Raw genomic sequence first — 26,027 nt, forward strand, 5'->3', positions numbered from 1 at the left:
TTTTTTTAATTTTATATTACAATCTAATCACAGGCCAAAAGAAAAAATTGCTATCTTTTTTTCTCTAGTTTTTACATTTCTGTGATTCCGGTAAGTACCGGCTTTTAATTGTATTTGACGACTTAATGCCAAGCCTAAATATTTTCAAATTGTCTGAAAATATATGTTTACAGTTTTTGTTCTCAGTTTTTTATCATTAAACCCAGTTGACCGTTTTCGACAAATTAATGTTGTAATCTCTAATTACAAATAAAAGCCACATGGGACTGCATGCGTTCCAAGTCCTAATTAACAAAATTTGCATTTCCCCATGAAATCTCATTTTTGTACGCCACATTATACAATCATTAAGAAAAGAAATATATTTTAGGATTTGGGCAATAATATAACAATGTAAAATGTTCCATCACACAAAAAAAAGCCTTTTCCATGAATTTTTAATGACTTTAAAAATCAAAGTCGTATACGTGTGAATTTATACAGGTAAACATTTATATATAGATTTTTGGGGGAGCAAGAAAACAAAAAATAAAACGGAAAGTTTGAAGAAAGCTGTGCACGCACATAGAACATCCACAAAGTGCATCGAAAAGTAAACTCCCTGACGTTCAGGATCGAAGAAAAACACGAATTAAGAACAATAATAAAAACATTAAATGAGCGCGTGGTCTTTAGTCATACACGAAATGGACTTAAGTTCAAGAGATACCTCCTCACCATGTGGAAAGCGTCTGAAGGTGAGATTTTATTTGTCTTTTGAAATATTCCCTTGATAAATAAAACCCGTGTAATGCAGTGTGCGCAGGGTGGTCTCTCTTTTCCATCCCATTTAGGGCTCGTGGTGTGGAGACTGGTCCTTAACCGTGATCCTAGGGTTGACCCCATCCAAAATAAGGTCCGGGGACTCGGACCTGGGGGTCTCCAGGTTGCTGGTGTCGGTGTCACTATCGCTGCCCTTCTTGCCCCCACCCCCGGCCGTGTGCGTCTTGATGTGCTTGCTCAAGTGGTCGCTGCGCATGAAGCGCTTGTTGCACACCGGGCAGGCGAAGCGCTTTTCCCCGGTGTGGGTTCTCAAATGTCTCTGGAGCTCATCGGATCGCGTGAAACGCTTCCCGCAGAAGAGCCAGTTGCACACGAAAGGCCTCTCGCCCGTGTGCCAGCGAAGGTGCGCCTTCAGGTGCGAGGTTTTACCGTATACTTTCCCGCAACCCGGGATATGGCAGCTGTGCAGTCCCTTCCGACGTAGGCTGGCCCCGGCGGGGCCAAGCCGCTCGGCCTCCTGACAGTTCGGACAATCGCAAGTCGCCCGGCCAGAATACCTCCGGGAAGAGCGCGAGGAACCGGACCCACCTCCACCCCCGGAGATCATTGCATTAGCCGCCGCTGCTGCCGCTGCTGAGGTGTCCGTGTAAGCGGGGAGAACCGTTTTGAACCCGTCCTGCGCTAGGAGGTGTTGTCCGGCGGTGAGCAGGTGCGATGTTCCGGGTCCGATCCCCGTGGAACTGAAGGCCGAGTGCGCCAAGGAGGAGAAATCCGCGTTGTAGCCGCCCAGTTGTGAGTGGATGGTTTGCGGTGCAGCGGAATGCAAAGTCGCTGCAGGGTTCTGGACGTCGAGCCAGGAACCCGGATTAGCGTGCACGTCCCACCACGGCGACGCACCGTTTGCCACCTCCCCGGAGATGCTGGAGTGGAACCCGGACTTGTACCACGACTCGTAGGGGTGCGCCACGCCCACCCGCGGGTACAAGCTCTCCGCGGAGGGGTGCACCTTCGAGATGAAGGCCGACTGGCCCGGTTCTTGGTTCCCGGTGCCGTTGGTGAACAAGCCGCCGTAGTCGCTGGAGAAGGCGGCGGAGGTGGGTGAGGTGGAGGCCAGGCAGAAGGCGCTGCTGCCGCCGCCACCTCCCGCGCCGTTCGCGCCGCTCGTGGGGGCGCGACTGGTCGCCACTGCGAAGCCGGGAAGGGTGGATCCCAAGTTGCAACTCGACGCGGCTCTTTTCCACGGGTGGAAGCCGCCCTTGGAGAAGGCGCTGGAGTCGGGGAGGGAGGTTAGGGGGCTTGTGTTTCCGATTTTGTTGCAGGTGGCGGCCAGCATTGCTAAAGGGGTCGTTCCAAATCGAGGCTCTTCCTGCAAAAGAACAAAACTTCTAGACTCTCTGCTCCTCTCAGCAACTTTGATCAACACCCCCTTCTTCAAAACTCGCAACTCACCCCAAGAATGGAAGTAGCCATATCCAAAGTTGCAGCGTCGAACCAGCTCGGAACCGGATCCGAGCCCTCCGTGTCCCGGTTGGCCTCAACACGGGTTCTGTTCTGGCTCCGGTCTACCGCCACTAACTTTAACTTGCATTTCAGCGTCTTGTTTTGAAGCGTGGCTCGCCCAGCGCGTATGGCCAATCCGGAATCGACTTTGGGGAACGCGGAAGTGGACGGCCAATCAGAGAGGTGAGCACGCGTCGAGAGGTTGCTGGGGCCACGCCCACAAGCCAGCTGCCTCTCTGTCCTGACTCCGGATCGCAGAATTCTGGAGCGTGCTTGTTTTGCTCGTTTTTTAAATGCACCGCTTTTAGTTTTTATCAAGATTTGTTTGTTTTTTGAGCAGCATTCGGGGTTATTTTTTCTGAGGTAAGCATATTTTCACTTATATTTTCAATTGACTCATTGTTTTCAATTTAGCGTCTCCATCACACGTCATGTTGACGCAAATGACTTCATTACATTACATAATTAAATCATAGCTCTTATTTGGATTCTAATTCCAATTTCACCCATTATAAAACAAAAACAAAAAAAGAGACGCCAAACAGTTGAAAATGCTATAGTGTATTTGCTGACAGGAGAATATTAAACATAACTGCCGTTCGCGTCCTTTATTAGCTGCCACTTCATCTCCATGTTTTCCCGTGGGTGCTAAAAAATGTGTTCTGAAACGTGCATTAAATATCAAATTTAATTGTTTTGGAAACATAATGAATAAAAGGCACTGTAATATGCGAAGACATAATGAAATGAAACAAGCCACGAGAACAATAACGGCCAAATTATATTAATTAATCTTTAAATATTGATCAATAAATAATATGAGGTATACAGTAATTGAATAGTCTTTATTGACACTGAATGCAATTTTCTGTACAACTGTCATTGTAAATATGCACTGATTTGTTTTTTTATCATAACATATTCATTTTTTAACGATTGTATCCTTTTTGCACATTTTTATCTTTTTATTGTGTTTTGCTTGCACTCAAAGGAGAAGCCTTCCAATTTCGTTATACTGTACCTGTATAATGACCATAAGGCCCTTCATTTATTAATCCTATTCATTGGTTCACTACGAGATAAGACGCGGCACTCCCGGATACACGTGTAATAAAATACTTTAAATAAAGAATATAGAAACAAATATAAAAGGTTATTATAGGTCAGATTTACAAAGCAGTGCTCGTCGTCTGGCCTGAGTTGTAAGCCTCAATATAGAACATTATTTAATCTTGTCAAACAGTATATAATAATGAAACAGTGACGTAAAACCCACAAATAAGAATAATTTATTTCTTTTATAATTCTGTTGGAATATTGTTTCGAATCAAGATAAAATACAATTTAATATAGTGCTGGCAACATCATTTATCTCTCCGTTTATTGTTGAAATATCTTTGGCGACCTTAAGTCAAAAGAAACAGTTATTCTTAATTTTAAAATGGGGCGATACAGTTTATGAATCAATGTGATGAAAAGGGGATGATCGACTGGGCCTCAAAAATACACAAACAAATCTTAAAACGTAACACATGTTTTGTTTTTACAATGTAACAATTTAAAACGACATTTTTTCTATTTTTAAATACAAAAACATAACGTTTCAAGACAAAAATCGGCCGTTTCAGTCTTTTCTTCATCCATTTGAGAGCGCGTGCCAATTAGGAAGCCATTACACGCTATTAGATTGATCAATGTACCTTAAACAAAGGAATGATTTATTCGGGCCAATGAAACGCTTTGTGTCTATTGTGGCGAGTCTAAAGTGCGTTTAGGGGTGCGTGCCTTCGCCCCCCACTCCTTCTAAAATATAAATTGCAACCTCACCCCCCTGCAGGCTGCACTTGCCTCAATTGCATCCGAATGACAACCGCCTCGTTTTCTGCCACGGGCTGCAGTATTGTTGCATTATTATTATTTCTTTTGCATGTCAGAGTAAAGTTGGTCAACTCCCAGATTTAATTTTGCGGGTTTTTTGAGGGAAATTATGGCTGAGCAATTTGTCGTTTAAAATAATTAAACCAAGTCGCGTTGCATTCATGTGTGATGGCAATACATAAAACATAATAAAGCGCATGAGTGCGATTTAATAGTGAGACACCCGCATGGATATGACGCAAAATGGGCATTCTAAACTGTTTTTTTTTTAATTCGAGAAGTGTGAAACTAGACCTGCTGCAAACTATAGTGATGACAATAATTTCCTAACTTTTTTTCGCTAAAAAGAGCTTAAAAAATATATAGACTATGAATTACATAAATTGTGCACAAAAGAAATTCACAGAATTCATATATAGTTGCTGCCATACTTCTTACTGTAGATGAGCCCCATTCAGGTCCATTTCCTCTCACGGCTAGTCTGTGCATTTGTATATTTTCTAATTCATTCATTTTATTTGTTTTATATTCGTTTTTGTTCCTCAATCACTGTGTGTGTGTGCTTGTGGATTTGGCCGTCTTGGTAGTTGGGGAGGAAAAGAGAATTCTTATTTTTCTTGTTTAGGTTTTTACACTGCACTGAGTTTCATTGAATTTTCTGGACAGAGCTATAAAAATACCTTTGTTTGAATTTGCTTCAATTTGCTGCCCTCAGTGTCAACTTTTTGTGTCTTTTCAAAGATTTAGCCACAGGGGCATGAAACAGCCAGCTCTAAAAGCAAGAAGATTCACCTCATCAATGAAAATTGGACACGTGGGCCAGCCTGATGCGGGTACATTTCAGATTATGTTGATGATGATGCAAGCATACTGTAATTTTTTGGAATGAAATTCATGTGCATCGTGCTGTTGTGTGATTAGTAACAAAACTGGACACTGAGGGATTAAAATGTAAATTGATTAAATTGATTATTACAAATATTAAGACATTTCATCCCGAGAAAAAAAGTATGATGATTCGACCTGGAGAGGGATGGGAGTCACCAGGCTGTATTTGCCTAAGTCACACCACAGGAAGTGGTACCCCTAAGACCCAAATGGTTAAGCTATCCGTGAGCTGTGAATTCTAATGATATTTGTAGCAGCCATACACAACAAAATATACTTTGAGGTCGAAAACACAACGCAAAATTCTAAAAGGAGACCAACAATTAGAATCTATGGAATTAAATCAATGGTGCAACACATGTAGACCCACAATATAACAATATTCTATTCAATATTTTGCATAGTCTGCAACAAAACCTAACATTAATGAAATGTACAGGGTTAATGAAAAGTTTTATGTGTTATTCAAAAGGATATCCGTTTGGTTCAAATCAGTACCCGTATCCGTTTCTCACTGTCTTGATATTCGGAAATAGAGGAACCATTGTCTAAAATTTAGCGCCATCTAGAGGTGAACTAATAATTCAGTAATGACAAAAAATATCTCTCAAAATTATATTTATCAAATCCATTTAGTGTAGTAGTCTCAAGGTTTCTTCATTTTCCTCATGTTGAGGTTTTTGAGTTCTTCCTTGCCCTCATGTTGTTTCCAGATCAGGAGATGGTGTAATAATAGTCTGAAATAATAGTTTGTGCAATAATCCTGTAATCATACTGTGCAGCCCTTTGAGACTGTGATTAAGGGCTATACAAATAAAAATGACTTGACTTGACTAGTAATAATCACTTATCATTAGGAAAGTGCCAATATCAATTTTAGATATTAATATCAGGCTGATACCAAACCATATTTTGAAGTACGCTCAATTACAAATCCCAGTATCAATTATGACAATTGTAGATATCAGATCATTTAAGTCATCATGAATCACGTCTGCCCATGAAGATTTTACTAAATTAATTCTAACGAATGATTGATACCCTAATTTTAATTACATAAATTGAAAATGAAAAGAATTCTAGAAAATAATAGCTCATTGTAGATCCTTTGATGGAAATTTGCAAGAATCAGAAATTCAGGTTTTTGTTTTAGAGGAAATTTTATGAATCAAAAGTATTAACGGCATCAGTTTTGATGACAACAGAACTCGTATTGGTATCAGTTGGAAAAAACTGCTATGAAAAACATACCCGAAAATATGTTGTATCATTAGAAATAAGCGAGTATCGACTTAAGGGATGGGTATTGACATCCCATTTTCTCACTTTCAATTCCTCTTTGGATTTCTTTCTTTCTCTCTCTTTATTCCCCTCTGTCACTATTGCTCTTCCATATCTGGAAGTACAATATTGTATTTGTGATGGCTTTAGATCCCGGTATCGGACACAATGAGCGTGAAGGCTCGATCAGACATTAAAGGCAGGTTGACATCTACCCATCAAGATTTGTTGAGATTCATTTTGAGGTATATTTGATACAACAAAATAATACATGGGGGGAAAACTACAAAATTAACACTTACTTCATAATACTAAATTTAAATGTGCTAGAATTGGAAATTCAGGCCCAATTATTTGCCAATAAACGACTTAAGCAACTATTTTATGTGCTTGGCATTGTTGCTCTTTTATTAAAGAGACAGTACATAATACTATAAACCCTCTAGTGGGGAACTAACAGAACACTTTGCTGCAATTTAAATGATTGGATATAATGGACTTGTTTACTAGAAATTATTATAACAAAAGCGAAGGAATTGTAGACATGTACTTGTGCCTTTAATATGTCAGAATAGCAAAGGACGTAAGGTCATCACCTCAAAGCTCATTATTGAACAGAAATAAGGCAAAAATGATGTAGTGGAAAATGTGATACTCGAAACTTCGGAACAAAATAGTTTTTTTCCGGTGATTTATGATCCGGTTTTAGTATTGTCACACAAACAACCGCTGCCCGTCATCATCAAGGTCTTGCTCATCTCTGAGGAACAGAATGATGAAGGTGCTGTATCTGAGTGAAATCAGGAGGGTCATCCTGCTACTGGTAACCATGGAAAACAGTACTGTTTCTTGTGGGGGAGCGATCCCTTTCCCAAAAAAACGGCCTGGAGAGGGATGGGCACCGCCAGGCTTTATTTGCCCAAGACACACCACAGGAAATGGTGCCCCTATAATCCTGGCGGTTGAATGGTGTACAATTCTATACTCAAGATTTCAGAGCAACACAGTTTTTTCCCAGTGATTTATGATCCGGTATCGGTATTGTCACACAAACAACCGCTGCCCGTCATCTCTAAGGTCTGGCTCATCTTTGAAGAGCGGGATTACACTGCTCACGGAAAAAGAACAGCGACCAGATGATGAAGGTGCTGTATATGAGTCAGATCAGGAGGCTTATACTGCCGGTAAGCATGGAAAACAGTACTGTTTCATGAAGGAGGGGAAACCCAGTCCTAAAAAACGATTTTGGTTTAGGGAGAAATGTATGAATCAAATTAATTGTATTAATTTAAAACGTATCAGCACTTGGCATCAGTACTGATGACAAGAGTACTCTTATCTGTATCAGTTGAAAAATACTGGTAGAGACTAATACTTCTGCTAAGGATCCCAGATGGAGAAGAACTCTATCCATCCATTATCTGCACTGCTTATCCTCAGTAGGGTCGCGGGGGTGCCGGAGCCCATCCCAGCTGTCTTTGGGCAGCGGGCAGGGGACACCCTGAACCGGTTGCCAGTCAGTCGCAGAGCACACATTGACAGAAAACCATTCACTCACCATCCATCCATCCATTATCTGTGCTGCTTATCCTCAGTAGGGTCGCAGGGGTTGCTGGAGCCCAACCCAGCAATCTTTGGGCAGTAGGCAGGGGACACCCTGAACTGGTTGCCAGCCAATCGCAGGGCACATAGAGACAGACAAATCACTCGCTCATTCACACCTAGGGACAATTTGAACCGGCCAATTAACCTGACATGCATGTTTTTGGAATGTGGGAGGAAACCCACGCAAGCACGGGGAGAACATGCAAACTCCACACAGGGCGGTTCCATCTCACGACTTCAGGACTGTGTCGCACACTCGCTAACCACTGCGCTGCCGTGCTGTCCCTTGGAGAACAACTTCTCTAATGTAATCCTCGCAAAGCTAGGTTTTTCCGGAACACAATAGTCTACAGGTCACAAAAATCCCCACTAGAGGGCATATAGTATTACGTACTATCTCTTTCATAAAAAGAAACTATTGTTAAGCACATAGAAAAAAAATGCCAAAGTCAAGTTAAGCAGAAACACTGTTTGGTTTGTCGTCTACGATATCGAACAGGATAAATTATGCAGCTTTGTATGGGAATCTGATTTAGCGAAAAACTCTTATTTTGTCCCAAAAATGAGTTAGGCACTCTTGTTATATTAGAATGCGGAGTCCATGTACACACATGCAACATTTTCTCATGAGACAGGTTCAGACAAGACCATTTTAATCACGGGTCAGGTTCCACTTCCTGGTAGAGTCCTGCGGGCCTCACAATTCATTCGGGCCGCTGACAGGTCGAAGCGCTGCAAAATTATTTTTTTTCAACTCATTTCCTTTTGCTACAATGAATCCTTTTGACAATATCAAAACACAAGTCATTGTACAGCTAATGTAACCGAAATAGATAGAAGTAGAACCGCTTTTAGCTAACACATGAGTTCACCCTGAAGTGAAAATGGAAGTCCAAATATTTTGTAAGAACTGTATTGTCCAGCATTAAAGGCACAGTGTGTATTATTTGACTACTAGATGCCGCTGTATTGTGCAGTGCAAACGAAAACAAGTGCCATTAAGCACAAGGAAGAAAAACTATGGAGACTCAAAGTGACCGAACCGCAACCTTATCTTTTTTAATTGAACAGAAAACCAAATCAGGGACCGGACTAGTAGATTGAGGAGAAAGAAAAAAAGAGAGAAAGAAATAAGAGGAAGAGATGGAGAGAAAAAGAGAGATTGTGGGACAAAGAAGGAGAGAAAGGGAGTAAGAGAGAGAGAGAGAGAGAGAGAAACAAAAGAGATAAAAAAGAGCAATAGTGACAGAGGGAAATAAAGAGAGAGAATGAAAGAAATCCAAAAAGAAATTGAAAGTGAGAAAGAAAGAAGGATGGAAAAGAGGAGAGAAAGAGTGAAGGGTAGAAAAAGAGAAGGGGAATGCAAGAAACCAGGAAAAAGAGAGAAAATAATGTGAAAAGGAAAAAAGTAAGAGAGAGCAAAAGAAGGTAAAAAGACACACTGAGAGAAAAACAAAGAGGAACAAAGAAAAAGAAAAAGAGAGACACTGAGAGTGAAAGAAAGAGGGATAGAGAGTGAGGAAAAGGGAGAAAGAGAGGGAGAGAGAGGGAGAGAGAGAAAGAAATACAAGTAAAGCATCTTTGTGAGAGGCACCTGGCTTTGGCAACATCAAGTGGACATACCTCAACCTGCAGCTCGTTTTTCTCTTGCGCTTCCCTCAGCATTGTCTTCCGGGCAGGATTCAATCCCTAAGCGGGCCTGATCCGGCCCACGGGCCACTTGTTTGACACCCCTGGTTTAGATGAATTTTAATACTATCATCAATTATTCGAAAAAAGAAAACAATTGCCATATGTATTCTTTGGAAAGAAATACTGTAGGTACAAACAAAAGCTATAAAACACAGAGGAGAGTATCACACCGCAATAAATAGATATTTTGTTCCTTTGATAGCATTTTTTTGTACATTATTTCTTCTATCCATCCATTATCTGCACTGCTTATCTTCAATAGGGTCACGGGGGTGCTGGAGCCCTTGCCAGCTATCTTCAGGCTGTGGGCAGGGGACACCCTGAACTGGTTGCCAGCCAGTCGCAGGGCACACAGGGACACACAACTCACTCGCTTCTTCACACCTAGGGACAATTTAGACCTGACATGCATGATTTTTGGAATGTGGGAGGAAACCGGAGTACCCCGAGGAAGCCCACGCAAGCACGGGGAGAACATGCAAATTCCACACATGTGGTTCGATCTCATGAACTCAGAACTGTGCCGCACACGCGCTAACCACTGCGCCGCCGTCCTGCCCTATATTATTTCTTATTTAACGTGTTAAAATAGTTACAAAAATACTTAAAACAAGCAAAATGATCTAGAGCAGGGGTGTCAAAAAGGCGTACCACGGGCTGCATCAGGCCCACTAAGGGATTGAATCTGGCCCGCGAGACAACGCCGAGAGAAAAATGAGCTGCAGGTCGAAATATGTCCAGTTGATGTTGCCAAAGACAGGTGCCTCTTACAAAGACGCTGTACTTGTATTTCTTTCTATCTCTTTCTCTCTCTCTCTTTCTCTCTCGCTTCCTCCCCTTTTCTCTCTCTCTCTCTCTCTCTCTCTCTTTTACTCCCTGTCTCTCTTTTTATCTTTCTTTGTTCCTCTTTGTCTCTTTCTCTCACTGTGTAATTTTACCTTATTTTGCTCTCTCTTCCTTCTTCATTTTCTCTCTTGTTTTCTTTCTCTCTCTCTTTTTCTTTCCCTTCTCTCTTTCTCACCCTCTCTTTCTCTTCTTTTTTCTCTATTTCTCTTTGGATTTCTTTCTTTCTCTCTCTTTCTTTCCCCCTCTCCCACTATTTGTTTTTTTCTCTTTTGTTTCTCACATTCTCTCTCTCTCTTGTTGTGTAGTTCCGGGCTGATTTGAACCTTTCTTAGAATCATTGAGACCCCACAAGGTGATATCTTGCATGGGGCTCCACTCCGATCGAGATTGACCGTCATGTTTAGCTTCTTCCATTTCCTAATGAATGATCCAACAGTGGACCTTTTTTCACCAAGCTGCTTGGCAATTGCCCCATAGCCCTTTCCATCCTTGTGGAGGTGTACAATGTTGTCACTGGTGTCTTTGGACAGCTCTTTGGTCTTTGCCATATTATAAGGTAAAGTCTTGTATGGGGTGGACAAGTCTTGCAGCTAATGACCTCAAACAAGTGCATCTGATTCAGGATGATACATAGGGTGCAGGTGGACTTCGAATGAGCGGACTAACTTTTAGGGTCAGAATTCTCGATGATACACAGGTCAAATACTTATTTGCAGCTGTATCACACAAATAAATTGTTTAAAAAAACATGCATTGTTATTTCTGGATTTTTCTTTTTAGTTTATCTCTCTCATAGTGGACATGCTTCTACTATGAACATTTCAGACCCCTCCATGATTTCTAAATGGTAGAAATAGCAAAATAGCAAGGTGTTTAAGTACTTATTTTCTCCACTAAAAGTCTGTAATGCCAATCTGTCATCCTTTTTTTGTTTTCAGGTGGGTTTATTTTATGATGTGATATTTTTCGGGACATGATTGAAAAGAAAAAATAAACGGGAAAATCATTTACACAGAATTATGGTTCCTGTTGATTCAAGTTGGTTATCAGTGATTAAGTTTAATGGTATTAAGGGCCAAAAACAAGAACCGTATTTTCCGCACTATAAGGCGCACCTAAAAGCCTTTATTTTTTTCAAAAGCTGACCATGCGCCTTATAATACAGTGCGCCTTATATATGGATCAATATTAAGTCGCAAAGTCTTGCAACTAAGGCAAGCAGCCGCCGACTAGATTTTCCCCCGAAGGCGAAGTAGTCCGCGGTGTATGCTGGGATTTATATGCCGGCGTTTCATTTCCTAACCAATGTGTCAATCATCATTTGAATCAGTCACTATTGGCTAAAGTTATTCGGAGGTAAAGGGGGCGGATCCTTTCTATCATTTACAGGCTCGCATAGGCTAAAGGGGCAAAACACAGCCTGCAATTGGCCGAAAAAGATGAATGTGAATAGCATTTTTGCTTGAACTACGGCATAGAGAAAACATTTTTTACTATTCTGTATTTGTAAATATTTTACTCTCCTGGATTTACTACACTCACGGTTGTAAGAAGACCATGGTTACGTATCATTATTCAACGTGATGGCTGCAAGAGAACTTAGGTGAGCTATGCGGCTTTAGATTTTCCCGTTATCTTGTTTTAGAACGATCTTGATGTTTCTGCGATGAGTCTATTTTTAAACTAAATTTAATTCAAAGTGTTTATTGTCAAATGCACAGTAAGGAACCCCGTTTCCCTGCACAATAAAATTCTTACTTTGCTGTCCACACAGTTGCCAGCAAAAAAAAAAATGGAAACTAAGAAATGTTTGGCATTTCTGGAATCCCAAGACTTTAACCTTCTGAATGATATTTGCTTCTTTGCAAGCTTTGGGAATGTTAAGGGGGTAATAAGTTTGACTGAACTATCTGACTGTTTTGTCGACGTTCCCATTGTAGCGCCTTATAATCCGGTGCGCCTTATGTATGGAAAATATAGGACCAAAAACTATTTTTTGGGGGTGCGCCCTATAACCCGGGGCGCCTTATAGTGCGGAAAATAGGGTATTATTTGCAAACAAATTGGATAGAAAAAGCTTTACTCCACAGGTCTTTTCATCAAAACTGAACATTTCTCTTTCGTCCACTCTCCTACTTGTTTACCAGACGGCTTTAATGAGTTGATGTGGATTGTTCCTATTTTTTCACACGTCAAGGTGACCGAAGCATAGCACCAATCTCGCTTGATCTGAAGAGTGACCGCGTACAATCATGAGCAATTTCCATTTTCTAGGACTTGGTAAACTGTCATTGGACCTCCAAGCCTGAGTGAAGGGATTATCCTGGATTACAGTGAAAACGCTGTCATCATAAAGACAATTGTTATTGTTTAAAGATGGGCTCCAGTGTTCCATGGTCACGACGTGGTTCCACGTTCGCATTCTCAGTGCGTCATGGATTTTTCCACTAAGTAGTTCTGCAGAGTTTTGAGTACATTGTAGAATTTCGGCGTCATTGTATGAGTGCCGGTATACTTAAACCAGGGGTGTCAAACTCATTTTAACTCGGGGCCCCACGATAGAACAAACATTCTGTTGGGGGCCGGACTAGTAGACTAAAGAGAAAGAAAAAGAGAAATAAAGAAATAAGAGAAAGAGGGAGGGAAAAGGAGAGAGGGAGGGACAAAGAAAGAAAAAGAGAGAGGGGGACAGAGAGTGAGAAACAAAAGAGATAAAAAGTCGTGAGAGAGGGGGAAAAGAAAGGGAGAGGAAGAAAGAAATCCAAAGAGAAATAGAAAGACAGAAGGAGAGAAAAGAGAAAAGAAAGCGCGAAGGGTAGGAAGAGAAAAGAGAGAAAAGGAAAAAAGGAAGTTACAGCAAAAGAGGTTAAACTACACAGAGAGAGAAAGAGACAAAGAGCAACAAAGGAAGAGAAAAAGAGAGACACAGAGAGTGAAAGAGACAGAGACAGAGAGTGGGAAGAAAGGGTTGAAAGAGAGAGAGAGAAAGAGAGAGAGAGAGAGGCCTGGGAGAGAGAAATACAAGTACAGTGTCTTTGTTCGAAGCACCTGACTTTGGCAACATCAAGTTGACATATTTCAACCTTCAGCTCATTTTTCTCTTGCGCTTCTTTGAGTGTTGTCTCGCGGGCCGGATTCAATTCCTTAGCGGGCCTGATCCGGCCCGCGGGACGCCTGTTTGACACCTGTGACTTAAACTAATGGGAGAAGTGCCTTCTGTTTCCGAGGTGCTACTGACAAACGAATGACCACAGAAATGTCGTTTCTAAATTTGATATCAAATAAAGGATGATTTTATTTGTTTCTGTTAAAGGAGGACAGACTGTTTTATTTTTCAGCGTGTTCAAATTAACATTTGTGTTGCAAGAAGAGAAGGATAGAAACAAGTACTAGAGTGAGCAGTTTGAGTTTAAAAAAAATGTTTTATACAAAACAAATACTATTAATAAAACAGAATATTCTGAGCTTGTGGCGGCACGGCGGATGAGTGGTTAGCGTTCTGAGTATTTGGGATCGAATCCAGCTATTAGCCTTCCTGTGTGGAGTTTGCATGTTCTCCCCGTGCTTGAGTGTGTTTTCTCCGGGCACTCCGGTTCCCTCCCACATTCCAAAAACATCTAGGTCACGTTGATTGGCCAGACCAATTTGTCCCTAGGTGTGAATGAGCGTGAGTTTTCTGTCTCTATGCGCCCAATGACTGCAACCAGTTCAGGGTGTCCCCTGCCCACTGCCTGAAGATAGCCTGGATGGGCTCCACGACCCAACTGAGGATATGCGGTGCAGATGATGGATGGATGAATGGATGGATGGTTGGTTGGATGGATGGATGGATGGATGGATGGATGGATGGATGGATTCTGAGCTTGTGAGTACAACCTCTCACTAGTCCCCTGTCCCGACTGAACCCTGCAGGTGGTTTGATAAGAGTCAAGGCCTCCCTCCCAAAAGTTAATAAGAAAGCTATTTTCTATTCTATTCTAGATTCTAGAGATTGTATGATGACTATACCAAGTATATTGTGATGACGAGTGAATAGAACAAGAAGTATGTGCATTAGAATATGTAGATAATCATAAGGTGCATTAAATATCACTAAATAATTAACTTGATTAAAATACGATTGTCGAGTCATGTTTATTTGTACAGTCCTTTATCACAAGAAGTCTCAAAGGGCTTCACAGACCAAATACAATTGCAAACTACAGACTATTATTACACCATCCCCTGATCTAGAACCGACATGAGAGCAAGGAAAAACTCAATGTGATGAATGAAAAGAACGAAATGGATACACCTGTCAGGGAAGACCAGAACAGAGCAGGAGACCCCAGAGCGTTCGTACAGTTCTTTATTTGGGAAAGTGTAAGGGTTAGCGGGAGACGTGATCAATCGTAGCGTGGGACGAAGGCAGGTCGAGTTTACCAGGACTGAAGAGAAGATCGTAGCGTGGGACGAAAGCAGGTCGAATCGGAGGCAGGTCGGATCGGAGGCAGGCAGGCAGAATCAGGTAAACAAGAAGGCACATGTAATCGGGAGAGTCTTCTGGGGTACAGAAGTAATCCTCAGACCAAGAGTTCTCCGCGTAACGCGTTTAAAAAGGGAGCATTAACCAATCAGGAAGCACATTCCAGCGCGCCACATGGGTAATCATGACAACACCTGGAAAACTCACACAATATATGACTTAACACAGTGACACATTTCAATATTCTCACATTGTCACTCACCAGAGTCAACAAAATACCGTGATGTTTTGCTCTTACTCCAAAGGTTTGGTCAATTGCTGTCCCATCTGTTCACAAGGGGAGACCTGAATCATAGACTTAAACTATATATGGATGGATACAACTATGGCATCCACTTTATATGAAGGGCTGACATTTTCGCCGTGGGTCCGAAATTAGAATGGAAATATCCCAGGGAAATCAACCAATACATATGAGGTTTTTTGTTTTTAGCAAGTAAGTAGTTAGCGTGTAGCATCTATCTCTGGACTACAAATCTGTCACAACCAGAATGGAAGTAGGACCCAGATGCGTAACGTTAATCACAAGTTTATTGAGATATAGAGGAAAGGCAGCACCCGCGATCCGGTGCTCGCTGGACGCGGGAAGCAAGCCGCTCACAGAATCGGAACATGTTCCGAATGTGGAAGTGGATCTTCTGGAGCGGGAGATCGTAGTGTAGCAGACGGAAAAACAGGTCGTTAGGACAGTAGAGCAGACCGTGGTCGGGGTCAAAAACAAGTCGTTAGCCGGGACGGGAGATCAAAACATGGTCGGGGTCAAAAAACGGGTCGTATCCGGAGACAATCGGGGCAACCAGGAATGGACGTGTGGCAAACGGGTGAAAAAGCAGGACCGACGGGAGGCAGAGTCAAAAATGCTTGCCTTGTGAAAACAGAGGTTCGCTAACGGACTGACAACAGGCAAGTGAAAGGACGGAGCTTAAGTAGGACGGGGAAACAATCAGGAAGCCAGCAGCAGCTGGCGCCAAACGAAAGGGCACAGGTGAAATTAATCAGTCATCATGACACAAATCCACAATGCTTTGCAACATTAGAAATACCCTGGATGATGTAAAAATGGTGGTTATGGAACGGATTAACTGCAAAAGATGAGGGAATACGTCCGTTTATTACTGTATGTTATGAGTGCTCAAAAATCGTTACATGCTGGATTTTTTTCAATTCATTAGTTAAATTGTATCGCACCTGTTTACAATAGTGATGACCTTTGTCAAAGTCCTGATATTTTCCTGGGTGGATTTTTTTTTGCACACCCTCACTTCTGTTTTCAGGACATCGACCCTTTTTGGCGTGCTGACAAAGAGAAAATTTCCCCTTCTGCGCCATTGACCCACATGAAAGCGGAGTGCCCATTCCAGCAGCGCCGTGATTTCCTCTTGTCAGCTTCGCAAACCAGCCAGGTAAGATGTCTCGCCATTTCAGCCCTCTCCCGCGTTTTGACATCTTGCTCTCTCACAATCGTCGTTTGTCTATCCTTCCTCTTGTCTGTGATGCGTGATTGCTGCTCCACTCAAGTGAGTTTTTTTATTTCAGAAAACAAAAAGCGTTGGCACTGTTAGTCAATCACGTTTGGTGAGGGTACTCCAATGGTGCTTTAGATATAAGTATAGAGAGAGATTGTCGTGTTTGTGGTATGTATGTTTTGGAGAATGTGACCTTGAATCTCACTGGTTGCGCTAAAATGGGTAGCTGTCAATCAAAACTGCTATATTGGATTGAACTTTGTCGTCATTGATGACAACTTGATAAACGGTATATGCAACCGTCAGCACCAGAACGGAAACAGGACCCAATTGCGTAACATTTACCACAAGTTTTATTGAAAGAAAAAGGAAGGGCTGCGCTCACGATCCGGTGTTCGTTAGAGGCGTGAGGCAAGTCGCTCTCGCACTCGGATTGGGATTCGAACATGGAAGTGGATCTTCCGTAGCAAGCGATGGCAGTGTCAGGGACGGAAAAACTGGTTGGTAACCGGGACTAGGAGAGCCAAGCATGGTCGGGGTCGGAAACGAGTCGTAAGCCAGGACGGGAGAGTAGACGTAGTCGGGATTAAAAATGGGTTATAAGTCGGGACGGGGGAGCAGACATGGTCGGAATCAAAACAGGTCGTAGCCGGAGATAAATGGGAGCAAAAACGGGACAGGTGGGAGTCAGGGTCGAAAAAAGGCTTGCCTTGTATAAACAGAGGTTCGCAGACGGACTGATCACAGGTGATTGACAGGACTGGGTTTACAAATGCAGTGGGTCCCTTAATGTTTCCCTACGCCTTCTAGAAGGCCCTGCTCCTAAAACTCGGGATCTGATTTGCTAACCCAACAGCTTTATCGACACTGATGTTGTGCTTTAGAGCCTGCAGACATGCTTGTGAACGCCACTGGGCGGATGTCTGACACTGGCAACAAGTAATGGCTGAAACTTGATTGGTTAAATGCTTTAATATGAAAGCGCACATCTGGAAGCAGTGCAACCAGAGGGAAGATAACGAAAAGAAGCTGACATACAACTTGACAAGTATTCATGGACAATATATAATTTATATCACATTGCTTAGATATTTTTAGGCCAGCAGAGAAGGCCTTGTAGGTCCTAACAGCCCACCACTGGCATTTATATCTACCCATCTATATTAAATGATTTTACTTGGTTTTCAATTTGTTTCATTCAAGAAACACACTGCAATAGTAAAAGTATTTTCTACAAACAAATCTCAAACGTAAATAAGTCAAAAGATCTGACAAGCTGATGGATACAAACACAAAAACAAATGCATCTTACAAAATGAACAATAGACATCCTAAAAACAATAAACAGTATCACAATGCACTCAAAACGATTAATAGTTAATGAAATATTGGTTTATGTTTATATTTTGAGGGTGTTAAACTTAAATCCATTGTGTTTATACGATGTTCCTGCACCATCCAGTGTTTAACGGGGTAGAAATCAGAAACAGGAAGTGGATCAATCTAGAAAATAAACAAAAAACGCCATTCAAATCTTTTCTGTGGTTCATTGTTGTCCTAGCATCCCCTGTAAGTATTCTTAAATGTAATACATGATTAAAATAATAAGCCTGGTTTGGTTTGGTAACTTTAAATACTACTTGCTAATGCTAATTGACATTTGTAATCATTAGCTTGAGCTACGTTTAGTGCCTTATCCACTAAGTCGAGTTAGCTAGCTTAAGGAGGGGTTTTCTTAATTTTTAGTAGTTTCACTATGTTAGTAGTTGATAGTCCAATGCGGAGATAAACTTTGCTAGTGGCTAATGCTAACTGCTAATGCTAATCGCGAAATGCTATAACTAGCATCGGTTATGTACTGTATCTACTAGCTCGAGTTAACCAACATACGGATTGTTTTTTATATTTCTTGCAGATTTATATTGTGATGAATGGACAACACCACTGTTGAGGAAGGAAATTTGGTTTTGAAGAGTTTATTACCATGCATTATCCATTATCTTCACCGCTTATCATCAGTAGGGCCACGGGGTTGCTAGAGCCCATTCCAGTCTTTAAAATCAGCTTTATCTACTAGTAGCAACACACACTCCCCTATGTGGAATTTCAAACTTCATTCTGTTCATTGGCTTTACAATGACAATTATAATGCATGGAATTTGTTGAACATAAGCTTCTTATTCTTTTAGTATTATAGTTACTGTACTTGTAGCCTACTTGTGAAAATTTAGCACATTTCTATGTTGAGAATCCTTCTAAAAGTCCTCACACTAACCAAGTGTAACGACCCTCAATCATGCGCGACACAAGGGTTCACAGTCACTCGGTTTATTGCCTGCATTCAATAAACAATACAAATATGTCAGGGCGTGTGTGCACGACCGCATACATCTTCAGCACGAGGTGATAGAGCTGAAGGTATGCCATGCAAACAACATGCGAGCACATTGATAGTGAAACCTTAATAATAACAATGAACATAGCTTTCCCACGTACCTGCATTCAATAAACAATACTAATAACGACTGCATACATCTAAAACATTAAGAAAAATGCAAAAACGGGTCATCACTCAACATGCCGCACATCGTGGCGTGGTTGCATTGAAACATGTTGCATCTCAGAAATCATCGTTTCAAGCTGCATTACTTTACTTTTAATTCGTGCTTTTTTATGCATCATTTAGCACAGGGGTGTCAAACTCATTTTAACTTGGGGGCCAAACATTCTGTCGGGGGCCGGACTACTAGATTAAAGAGAAAGAGAAAGAGGGAGGGAAAAGGAAAGAGGGCGGGACAAAGAAAAAGAGAGCAAGGGAGAGAGTGTGAGAAACAAAAGATAAAAAGTCGTGAGAGAGGGGGAAAAGGAAGGGAGAGGAAGAAAAAAATCCAAAGAGAAATAGAAAGACAGAAGGAAAGAAGAGAAAAGAAAGCGCGAAGGGTATGAAGAGAGAAAGAGAAAAGGAAAAAAGGAAGTTGGAGCAAAAGAGGTTAAAAGACACAGAGAGAGAAAGAGACAAAGAGCAACAAAGAAAGAGAAAAAGAGACACAGGGAGTAAAACAGACGGAGACAGAGTGGGAGAAAAGGGGTGGAAAAGAGAGAGAGAGAAAGATACAAGTACAGTGTTTTTGTGAGAGGCACCTGGCTTTGGCAACATCAAGTTGACATATTTCAACCTGCAGCTTATTTTTCTCTTACGCTTCTCTGAGTGTTGTCCCGCGGGCCGGATTCAATCCCTTAGCGGGCCTGATCTGGCCCGCAGGCCGCCTGTTTGACACTTGTGATTTAGCACAACTTGTATACATTTAGATACAAAAAAAGTTCGTGAAAGAAGCTCCTATATTTAGCAAAATATGAACTTTTACCGGAACTGATATTGTGCATAGCTTACCTTTAACACTAGGTGATAGAGCTGAAGGTACGGCAAGCGCAGAAGCCCATAAAGTGCCAAACGAAAAAGACAGTCGCACACGCCCAGTGTTCATTTTACCTGTGAAAAGTGATGGGTCCCGGGGACTCGCTTGCTCAAAAATCTTTGGGTCCCAACAAAGATCTATGAGTCCCAAAAATTTAGTGTTATCGAGGTTGAAATTGTAAATCGGTGACAAATATATAATACAAATCCATATATTCATTCAGTTTTAATGATCAAATTATGAATTCATTTTCTGCATCAAATTATTGTTGGTAATATACCGATTAAAGGGATAACCACAAACCTGTCTTTTTTTTTCATTTTCTCCTTTTATACTTCCTTTTTTTCTTAACTTCTTTATACAACATAATTCGTAATATCAATCATCAAAGCAAGTGAGTCGTTTGAGAGCCGGCTCTCTTTAATGAGTTGACCCAAAAAAGCCGATTCTCTAAAAAAAGACGGACTTCCTTTCACTACACAACTCGAACGCGTCTTAAAATGCATAATAAACGTACTTTGTACGGCAAAAACGTACAGGTTGACAGGTATGAATTTCTCTGCCGTTTTTTCGTGCCGGAATTATTGCCGTTGTTATCACTTTCTGCATTATGTTTCGACTTATTACTGACACTGAAGAAATTACCAATTTTGTGTTGATTTTCACCTAATACTTAGTTACACAACTCGAACGCGTCTTAAAATGCATAATAAACGTACTTTGTACGGCAAAAACGTACAGGTTGACAGGTATGAATTTCTCTGCCGTTTTTTCGTGCCGGAATTATTGCCGTTGTTATCACTTTCTGCATTATGTTTCGACTTATTACTGACACTGAAGAAATTACCAATTTTGTGTTGATTTTCACCTAATACTTAGTTTTTTCAGAGGCATACTTAAAGGCCCGGTCTCACAGCCTTTCGCGTCTGTATCGCGGGTAAAATTTTGCGATTGTTTTTTTTTTTTGCCCGTGGTTGCCGGCGGTGGAAAATGTGCAAAATTGGCCGGCGACTGTTCCGCGTCCTTGTGAATTTCTTACCGCGTGTAAAGCACGGCTGTATCGCGTCTGTATCGCGTTCTCAAAGCGTCAAACACCGTCTGCTTCACGGGCAGAAATTTCTGGCCGTGATTCAGCCGCGATACGCCCGTGAAAGGCTGTGTGACCGGACCTTAACCTTCACCTTCACTCGACGACAACCACCACAACAATGATGTAATCTCGAAGCAACGAGATCTCGTTTGCCGAGATCGGCGTGCAAACAAAAACTCGAACCCCAAGACCAAAACAACAATGGCGGATCTGCCTGACGAAAAGTTTGGAGTGCGGTAAATCTTTGTTAAAAAAAGTAATCGGGTAATAATGACAATGTCCCGGAGACGAACGTTGATTTGAGACTATTCATCCCCAGCAAAAATGATGTGTCTAGGACGCAGGGACCCGGGCAAACGAGAACACTGCACAGCCATGGCTTAATAAATGAATGCGGTACCAAAATTATAACACTAATGCAACAAAAACACAGATTTTATAAGAATTCAAAAAAACTAAACCCAATCAAATTTCAACTCTGTTACACAAGGCTTGAAAGTAATAATTCGCCAGGCGACAGCATCTTCCACTAGTCACGCCTGAAGCTTGAATTCGCTTTGCCGCATTCCATGTGAGCTCGGCATGGTGTAACAGTGCACGGCTAACATTAGGACACGGCTCAAAGGCCCGTGTAAGACATGCAGCTTTTTCAAAACGCGCTGCTCGGTTGTGCACAACTTCATCTTTGCAGGCCATTTGGTGCTTTAGGTGCAGAGATCAACATTAAAGTCACAATTCATTAAGTGGCGGCAAAACCCACATTCCCTCTGAAAAGGCGAGTGACAGAAGTACAGAGAGTTCTTGTCTGTGTTAAGTTTCAGAAGCTATGCGGTATGTTTTGAATTATGCTAGCCCGTTTGATCCGGCGCCGTATACGCGGAATCAACATTCATGTGTGCTTTCGGAAGACTTAAAATCTATCAAGAGACGGACGAAGGAAACGCTCGCATGGTTTTTGCTGTGTTTCATTTTTAATTGAGGAGGTTCAATGTAGGACGATGTTACCTCTGCCAAGGCCACACACACTGACATTTTAAGTCTCACCAAGAAATTGTGGATCTGATTAAACTCAGCAGTGAGGTTCTTTCTCGAAAAAATATTGCAGCAATAACGTCAATGAGCTATGACGTACTGTAGTTAATATGCCTATGCTAGTTTAATCAAAATAATGTGATAGCAATTGACATTTATCTGTTCCTAAGTGTGGATCGCAAAGTGAAATTGCTGTATAGCGGGGGAAAAGAAATCAACGCTAATCACCTATTGTATTTCAAACCCCCAGTAGACCAGATAAAAACTTGAAAACAATAAAATAGTACGTATTACGTACTACTTATGTGTCATATATGATTAAATAAAATTCTAAATAAATGCACATATAAAGGAAAAATAAAGGTTACCTTTGGTGTGATGTGACTGAAACTGGTACCATTGAGTTAGTGGTTGGATGCAGATTGAAGCGAAAACTGATTATGAAAGTTCCACTCTCAAAGATCATCATCCCCTTGAACACTTTGTTAGTTTAACGTTCTTATTCTTAACTATTCTCTCAATCATCGATTGGTTACGGTCATTCATCTTCACGTGGGTAACGACTTGTGCGCCTTCTTTGTGTTCCTTGATAATTGCAGGCTTTGTTTCTGTGGTTATCATGTTTTTGCTTCTCCCTTTAAAATCATCGCGAGCCTTGGACACGGCGAATAAATACAGTACAATAAATACTTGATATTTCAAACTAACTCGCCAAGTTAACCAAGTACACAGGATTCTGAACTGAATAAAGAAAGAGAAATTGTGTGACGTAGTTCAGCCAATAGCATATTTGAATTTTCATGGTGGCGTGATGTAAACCAATCGCAGACGAGTATTTTATGTGACATCGAGCAATAGGGGGCAGGCATCTTATTGATGTAACAAGTCATAAACAGCGGCTGAGTGGTTAGTACGTCCGCGGCCCAGTTCTTAGGTCATGGGATCAAACCTTCCTGTGTGGAGTTTGCATGTTCTCTCCATGCTTGCATGTGTTTCCTCAGGGCACTCCAGTTTCCTCCCACATTCCAAAAAGATGCATTTCAGGTTTATTTGCCGGTCCAAACTGTCCCTAGGTGTGAATGAGTGAGTTGTCTGTCTCTGTGTGCCCTGCGACGGGCTGGCAACCAGTTCAGGGTGTCCCCTGCCCATTGCCTGAAGATAGCTGGGATGGGCTCCAGCACCCCCGCAACCCTACTGAGGTTAAGTGGTGTAGATAATGGATGGATGGATAGTCATAAACACAAACTCCGCTAAGTTTGAATTTGAGTTTGCAAAGTTTTTGGGAACCTAAAATAATTGTTGTTGACGTTGTGTAGTGGGAATGATGCTGTCATGAGAGGTTGACCGTAAGGTGAAGACGTTATAAGGCGGGAGCGTCCTATCCCGGGGGCTAATATATCATTCACATCCTGCTTTTCAGATCCTTCTCGGAGGTCAGCCGTTTTGCCACACACCAAAAACTGAAAACGACATCTTGACAGTTGCCCAGGTAAAGACGAATTAGAAATAAACACACTTTTCTTCACCGTGAACCCCTCGTTGTAGTACTGTTCAATTTTTACCGTCTCGCTTCTTCACAGATTTGTGTTGTGCGTTGTGTTTTGCATTCTGATTAGCTATATAGTATACTAATATTCTACCAGCATGTCAATGACGTGGAGGTTTAATATGTATACATAGAAAAAAAGGTGCAGCCGACTGTCCCCAATAAAGTGAGGTAAATCTTTCAAGGCCAAACAAACACAGGTAATTGGACAAGAGAGAAAAATGTAACTCGATAAGCCAGCTGAAATATTTTTTAATCCCTCCTCAGAATCAAAGCAACAAAAACATATCGCGTTCCAGAAATGAGTCAGGCGTCGATTGGATTGCACGTCTACTGTGCAGACCCCATGGTCAAGTTGAAGTTGGGCTACGCACTGGCTCATAAAAGTGAGGCTGTGCAAATTTAGCACCCATCTTTCCTTTCCCCTGCAAAGATGAATTGGCCAATTAGTAAATTTCTGTTTCATGTCACTGAAAAGCGGTCACGTTTTATGCCAGCAGCAGCTTAAGCACAAAAAAAAATGGCTATATTGTTATGTATAAATATTCTGAAATGTATTCAATTGCTAAAGTAATTCATATTGATACCTTATTAACTCATTAAATGCCAGACATTTCTGTCATTTGGGAAGAACCAGTGCCAGCCAATTTTTGCCATTTTCACTCATTTTAAAGGCATACAGAAAATGTAGTTCTATAGCTATATAGGCATTGGCCATGTCAAAAGAAAGCTGGAACTTTTATCTTTTATTAGAAAAAAAGTATGTTTTTAGCTTTTACCATTGTCTAGTAAAAAAAAAGCAATTTCACGCAGCTTAATACTTGTTTCCAAGAAAGCTTTTTGTGAAAGGATGCATTTAAACTGAACTTTTACTTAGGGGATATTTTGGGGGATTTGTGATACCTCCAATATCTAAACAATGCTCTCCATAAACACAATTGCACTTTGCATGCAAAATAACATTCTGTTGCAAGAACACTAAAGGTATGCATGAACTTTGTAAGAGCTTATCGGCACCCAATGTTTCTTGTGACGTGATTGCATGATTTCAGTCACCATGGCGATCACTTTACTGCAGTCATGTTCAAAACGTCATCCCTCACTTCCCCAATGGATGGGACGTTGTCATTTTTTAGAAACATAAATAACGTCAACTGTCTGTATTTATCCATAGTTTAGTTACTCTGACCACACTGTTCCACTCCGCCTTCTTGCCATATGGGCAGCCTACACACTTCCAATTGCTAGATACCGGAAGCGACACTGGAAAGTGGGGCTTCCTTGATGTACGGGCAAATATTTGACCAAACCCATTCTGGCTATCTAATGGTGATTAATCCTAATAAAATATGTTTATGTTTTCGCACTCAGGGACAATGCTCCTGAAAACGTATTTATACATTATGACAATGAATGCATTAGCAGGGTTTACAAAATCCAAACGTTATTGGTGCCCTGGCAATTAAGGCATCCGTGAACCTTGAAAATAAAATGGCTCTCCAAATTTTTGTTGCATACATTTCCTTTGAGATTTCTAGTCTTTTATTGTTTTTATTTTTTACTTGTGACTTTTGCAACCTCAGCTGTGATAAGTTGACAAAAACCAATGCGGACATGGTATCCTTATTATTTTACAACAAGGGTCAAATCGGCCGCCCTCTGAAAGTAAATAGGAGAATTTTGGTACCCCATTTATATTCCACGAATAAGACTATCTTGGCGTGATTATTCTCAGAATTAAAGAATACAGTATTCGAATAAATACTCAATATTTAAATGTTCAACAGAGAATCAAAATCTCATCTCATCTCATTAGCTACACCGCTTATCCTCAGTAGGGTCGCGGGGGTGCTGGAGCCCATCCCAGCAATCATCGGGCAGTGGGCAGGGGACACCCTGAACTGGTTGCCAGCCAATCGCAGGGCACACGGGGACAGACAACTCACTCGCTCGCTCATTCAATCAAAATATTAACATTAAATGCAGGATTGGGTAGGGTTACTTTAACTTGATTACTTTCAATTAATTTGGATTACTCCAATACCAAATATGCTAATAAAAGACAAAATAAACTAAATATGAAATAAATGATGACTCACAACACATGGTAAGCTTTCTCCCCTGGCTTTGATCTCTTTGATCTCCAGCAAAACTAACATAAAATGCGACAGAAACTAAATGAAAATAAATCCAAACAGCTTGCCAACATCATTTTTGCCGTTCCATGTAATCCGTTACTCCCCAAGCCTGCACAAAATTTAGTAATTTTATTCATATTTAGTTTCTTTTGTCTTTTACTAGCATATTTGGTATTGGAGTAATCTAAAAGTAATTGAAAGTAATCAAGTTAAAGTAACCCTACCCAACCCTGATTATATGTGCATGTAGACATTTGCAGATGCTTTCAAAATAAGATTTCATCCAAAGATTTTTTTGTCCAGGTTGACGCCAAGCTCTCGTGACAACTTGTCGAAAGGAATGCTTCACACCAGTTAGTCGG

At 41.3% G+C, this 26,027-nt stretch overlaps 2 protein-coding genes across 3 annotated transcripts in view; one reads left to right on the forward strand and one right to left on the reverse strand.

Moving 5' to 3' along the window:
• Positions 1–420: 420 nt before the first annotated feature.
• sp9 (sp9 transcription factor) lies at positions 421–2,326 on the reverse strand. Its single transcript, XM_088352632.1, has 2 exons — positions 2,212–2,326; positions 421–2,128 (listed from the first exon to the last, which is right to left on the reverse strand). Exons 1-2 carry the CDS (start codon positions 2,230–2,232, stop codon positions 830–832), a joined length of 1,320 nt encoding a protein of 439 aa, XP_088208758.1. The 5' UTR covers positions 2,233–2,326; the 3' UTR covers positions 421–829.
• Positions 2,327–4,879: 2,553 nt separating this feature from the next.
• Positions 4,880–26,027, forward strand: part of LOC148352734 (uncharacterized) — an 87,953-nt gene continuing 66,805 nt past the window's right edge. For both annotated transcript variants that reach the window (XM_088352839.1, XM_088352840.1), the window contains exons 1-3: positions 4,880–4,973; positions 16,252–16,380; positions 23,402–23,470. In XM_088352839.1, coding sequence (XP_088208965.1) covers positions 4,968–4,973; positions 16,252–16,380; positions 23,402–23,470 — 204 coding nt within the window. In that variant the 5' untranslated portion in view covers positions 4,880–4,967. The remainder of the gene's footprint in view (positions 4,974–16,251; positions 16,381–23,401; positions 23,471–26,027) is intronic.

The sequence above is a fragment of the Urocampus carinirostris genome, chromosome 14 (genome assembly GCF_059441175.1).
Source record: "Urocampus carinirostris isolate Australia breed hairy pipefish chromosome 14, RoL_Ucar_1.0, whole genome shotgun sequence".
Classification (NCBI taxonomy): domain Eukaryota; kingdom Metazoa; phylum Chordata; class Actinopteri; order Syngnathiformes; family Syngnathidae; genus Urocampus; species Urocampus carinirostris.

What these genes read in the sequence shown, in the direction of transcription:
- sp9 (XM_088352632.1), bottom strand. Translation starts at nt 2,232, where the DNA reads ATGGCTACTTCCATTCTTGGG. An exon ending in TGGCTACTTCCATTCTTGGG is followed by an intron (nt 2,129 to 2,211) that starts GTGAGTTGCGAG and finishes GTTCTTTTGCAG; the next exon opens with GAAGAGCCTCGATTTGGAAC.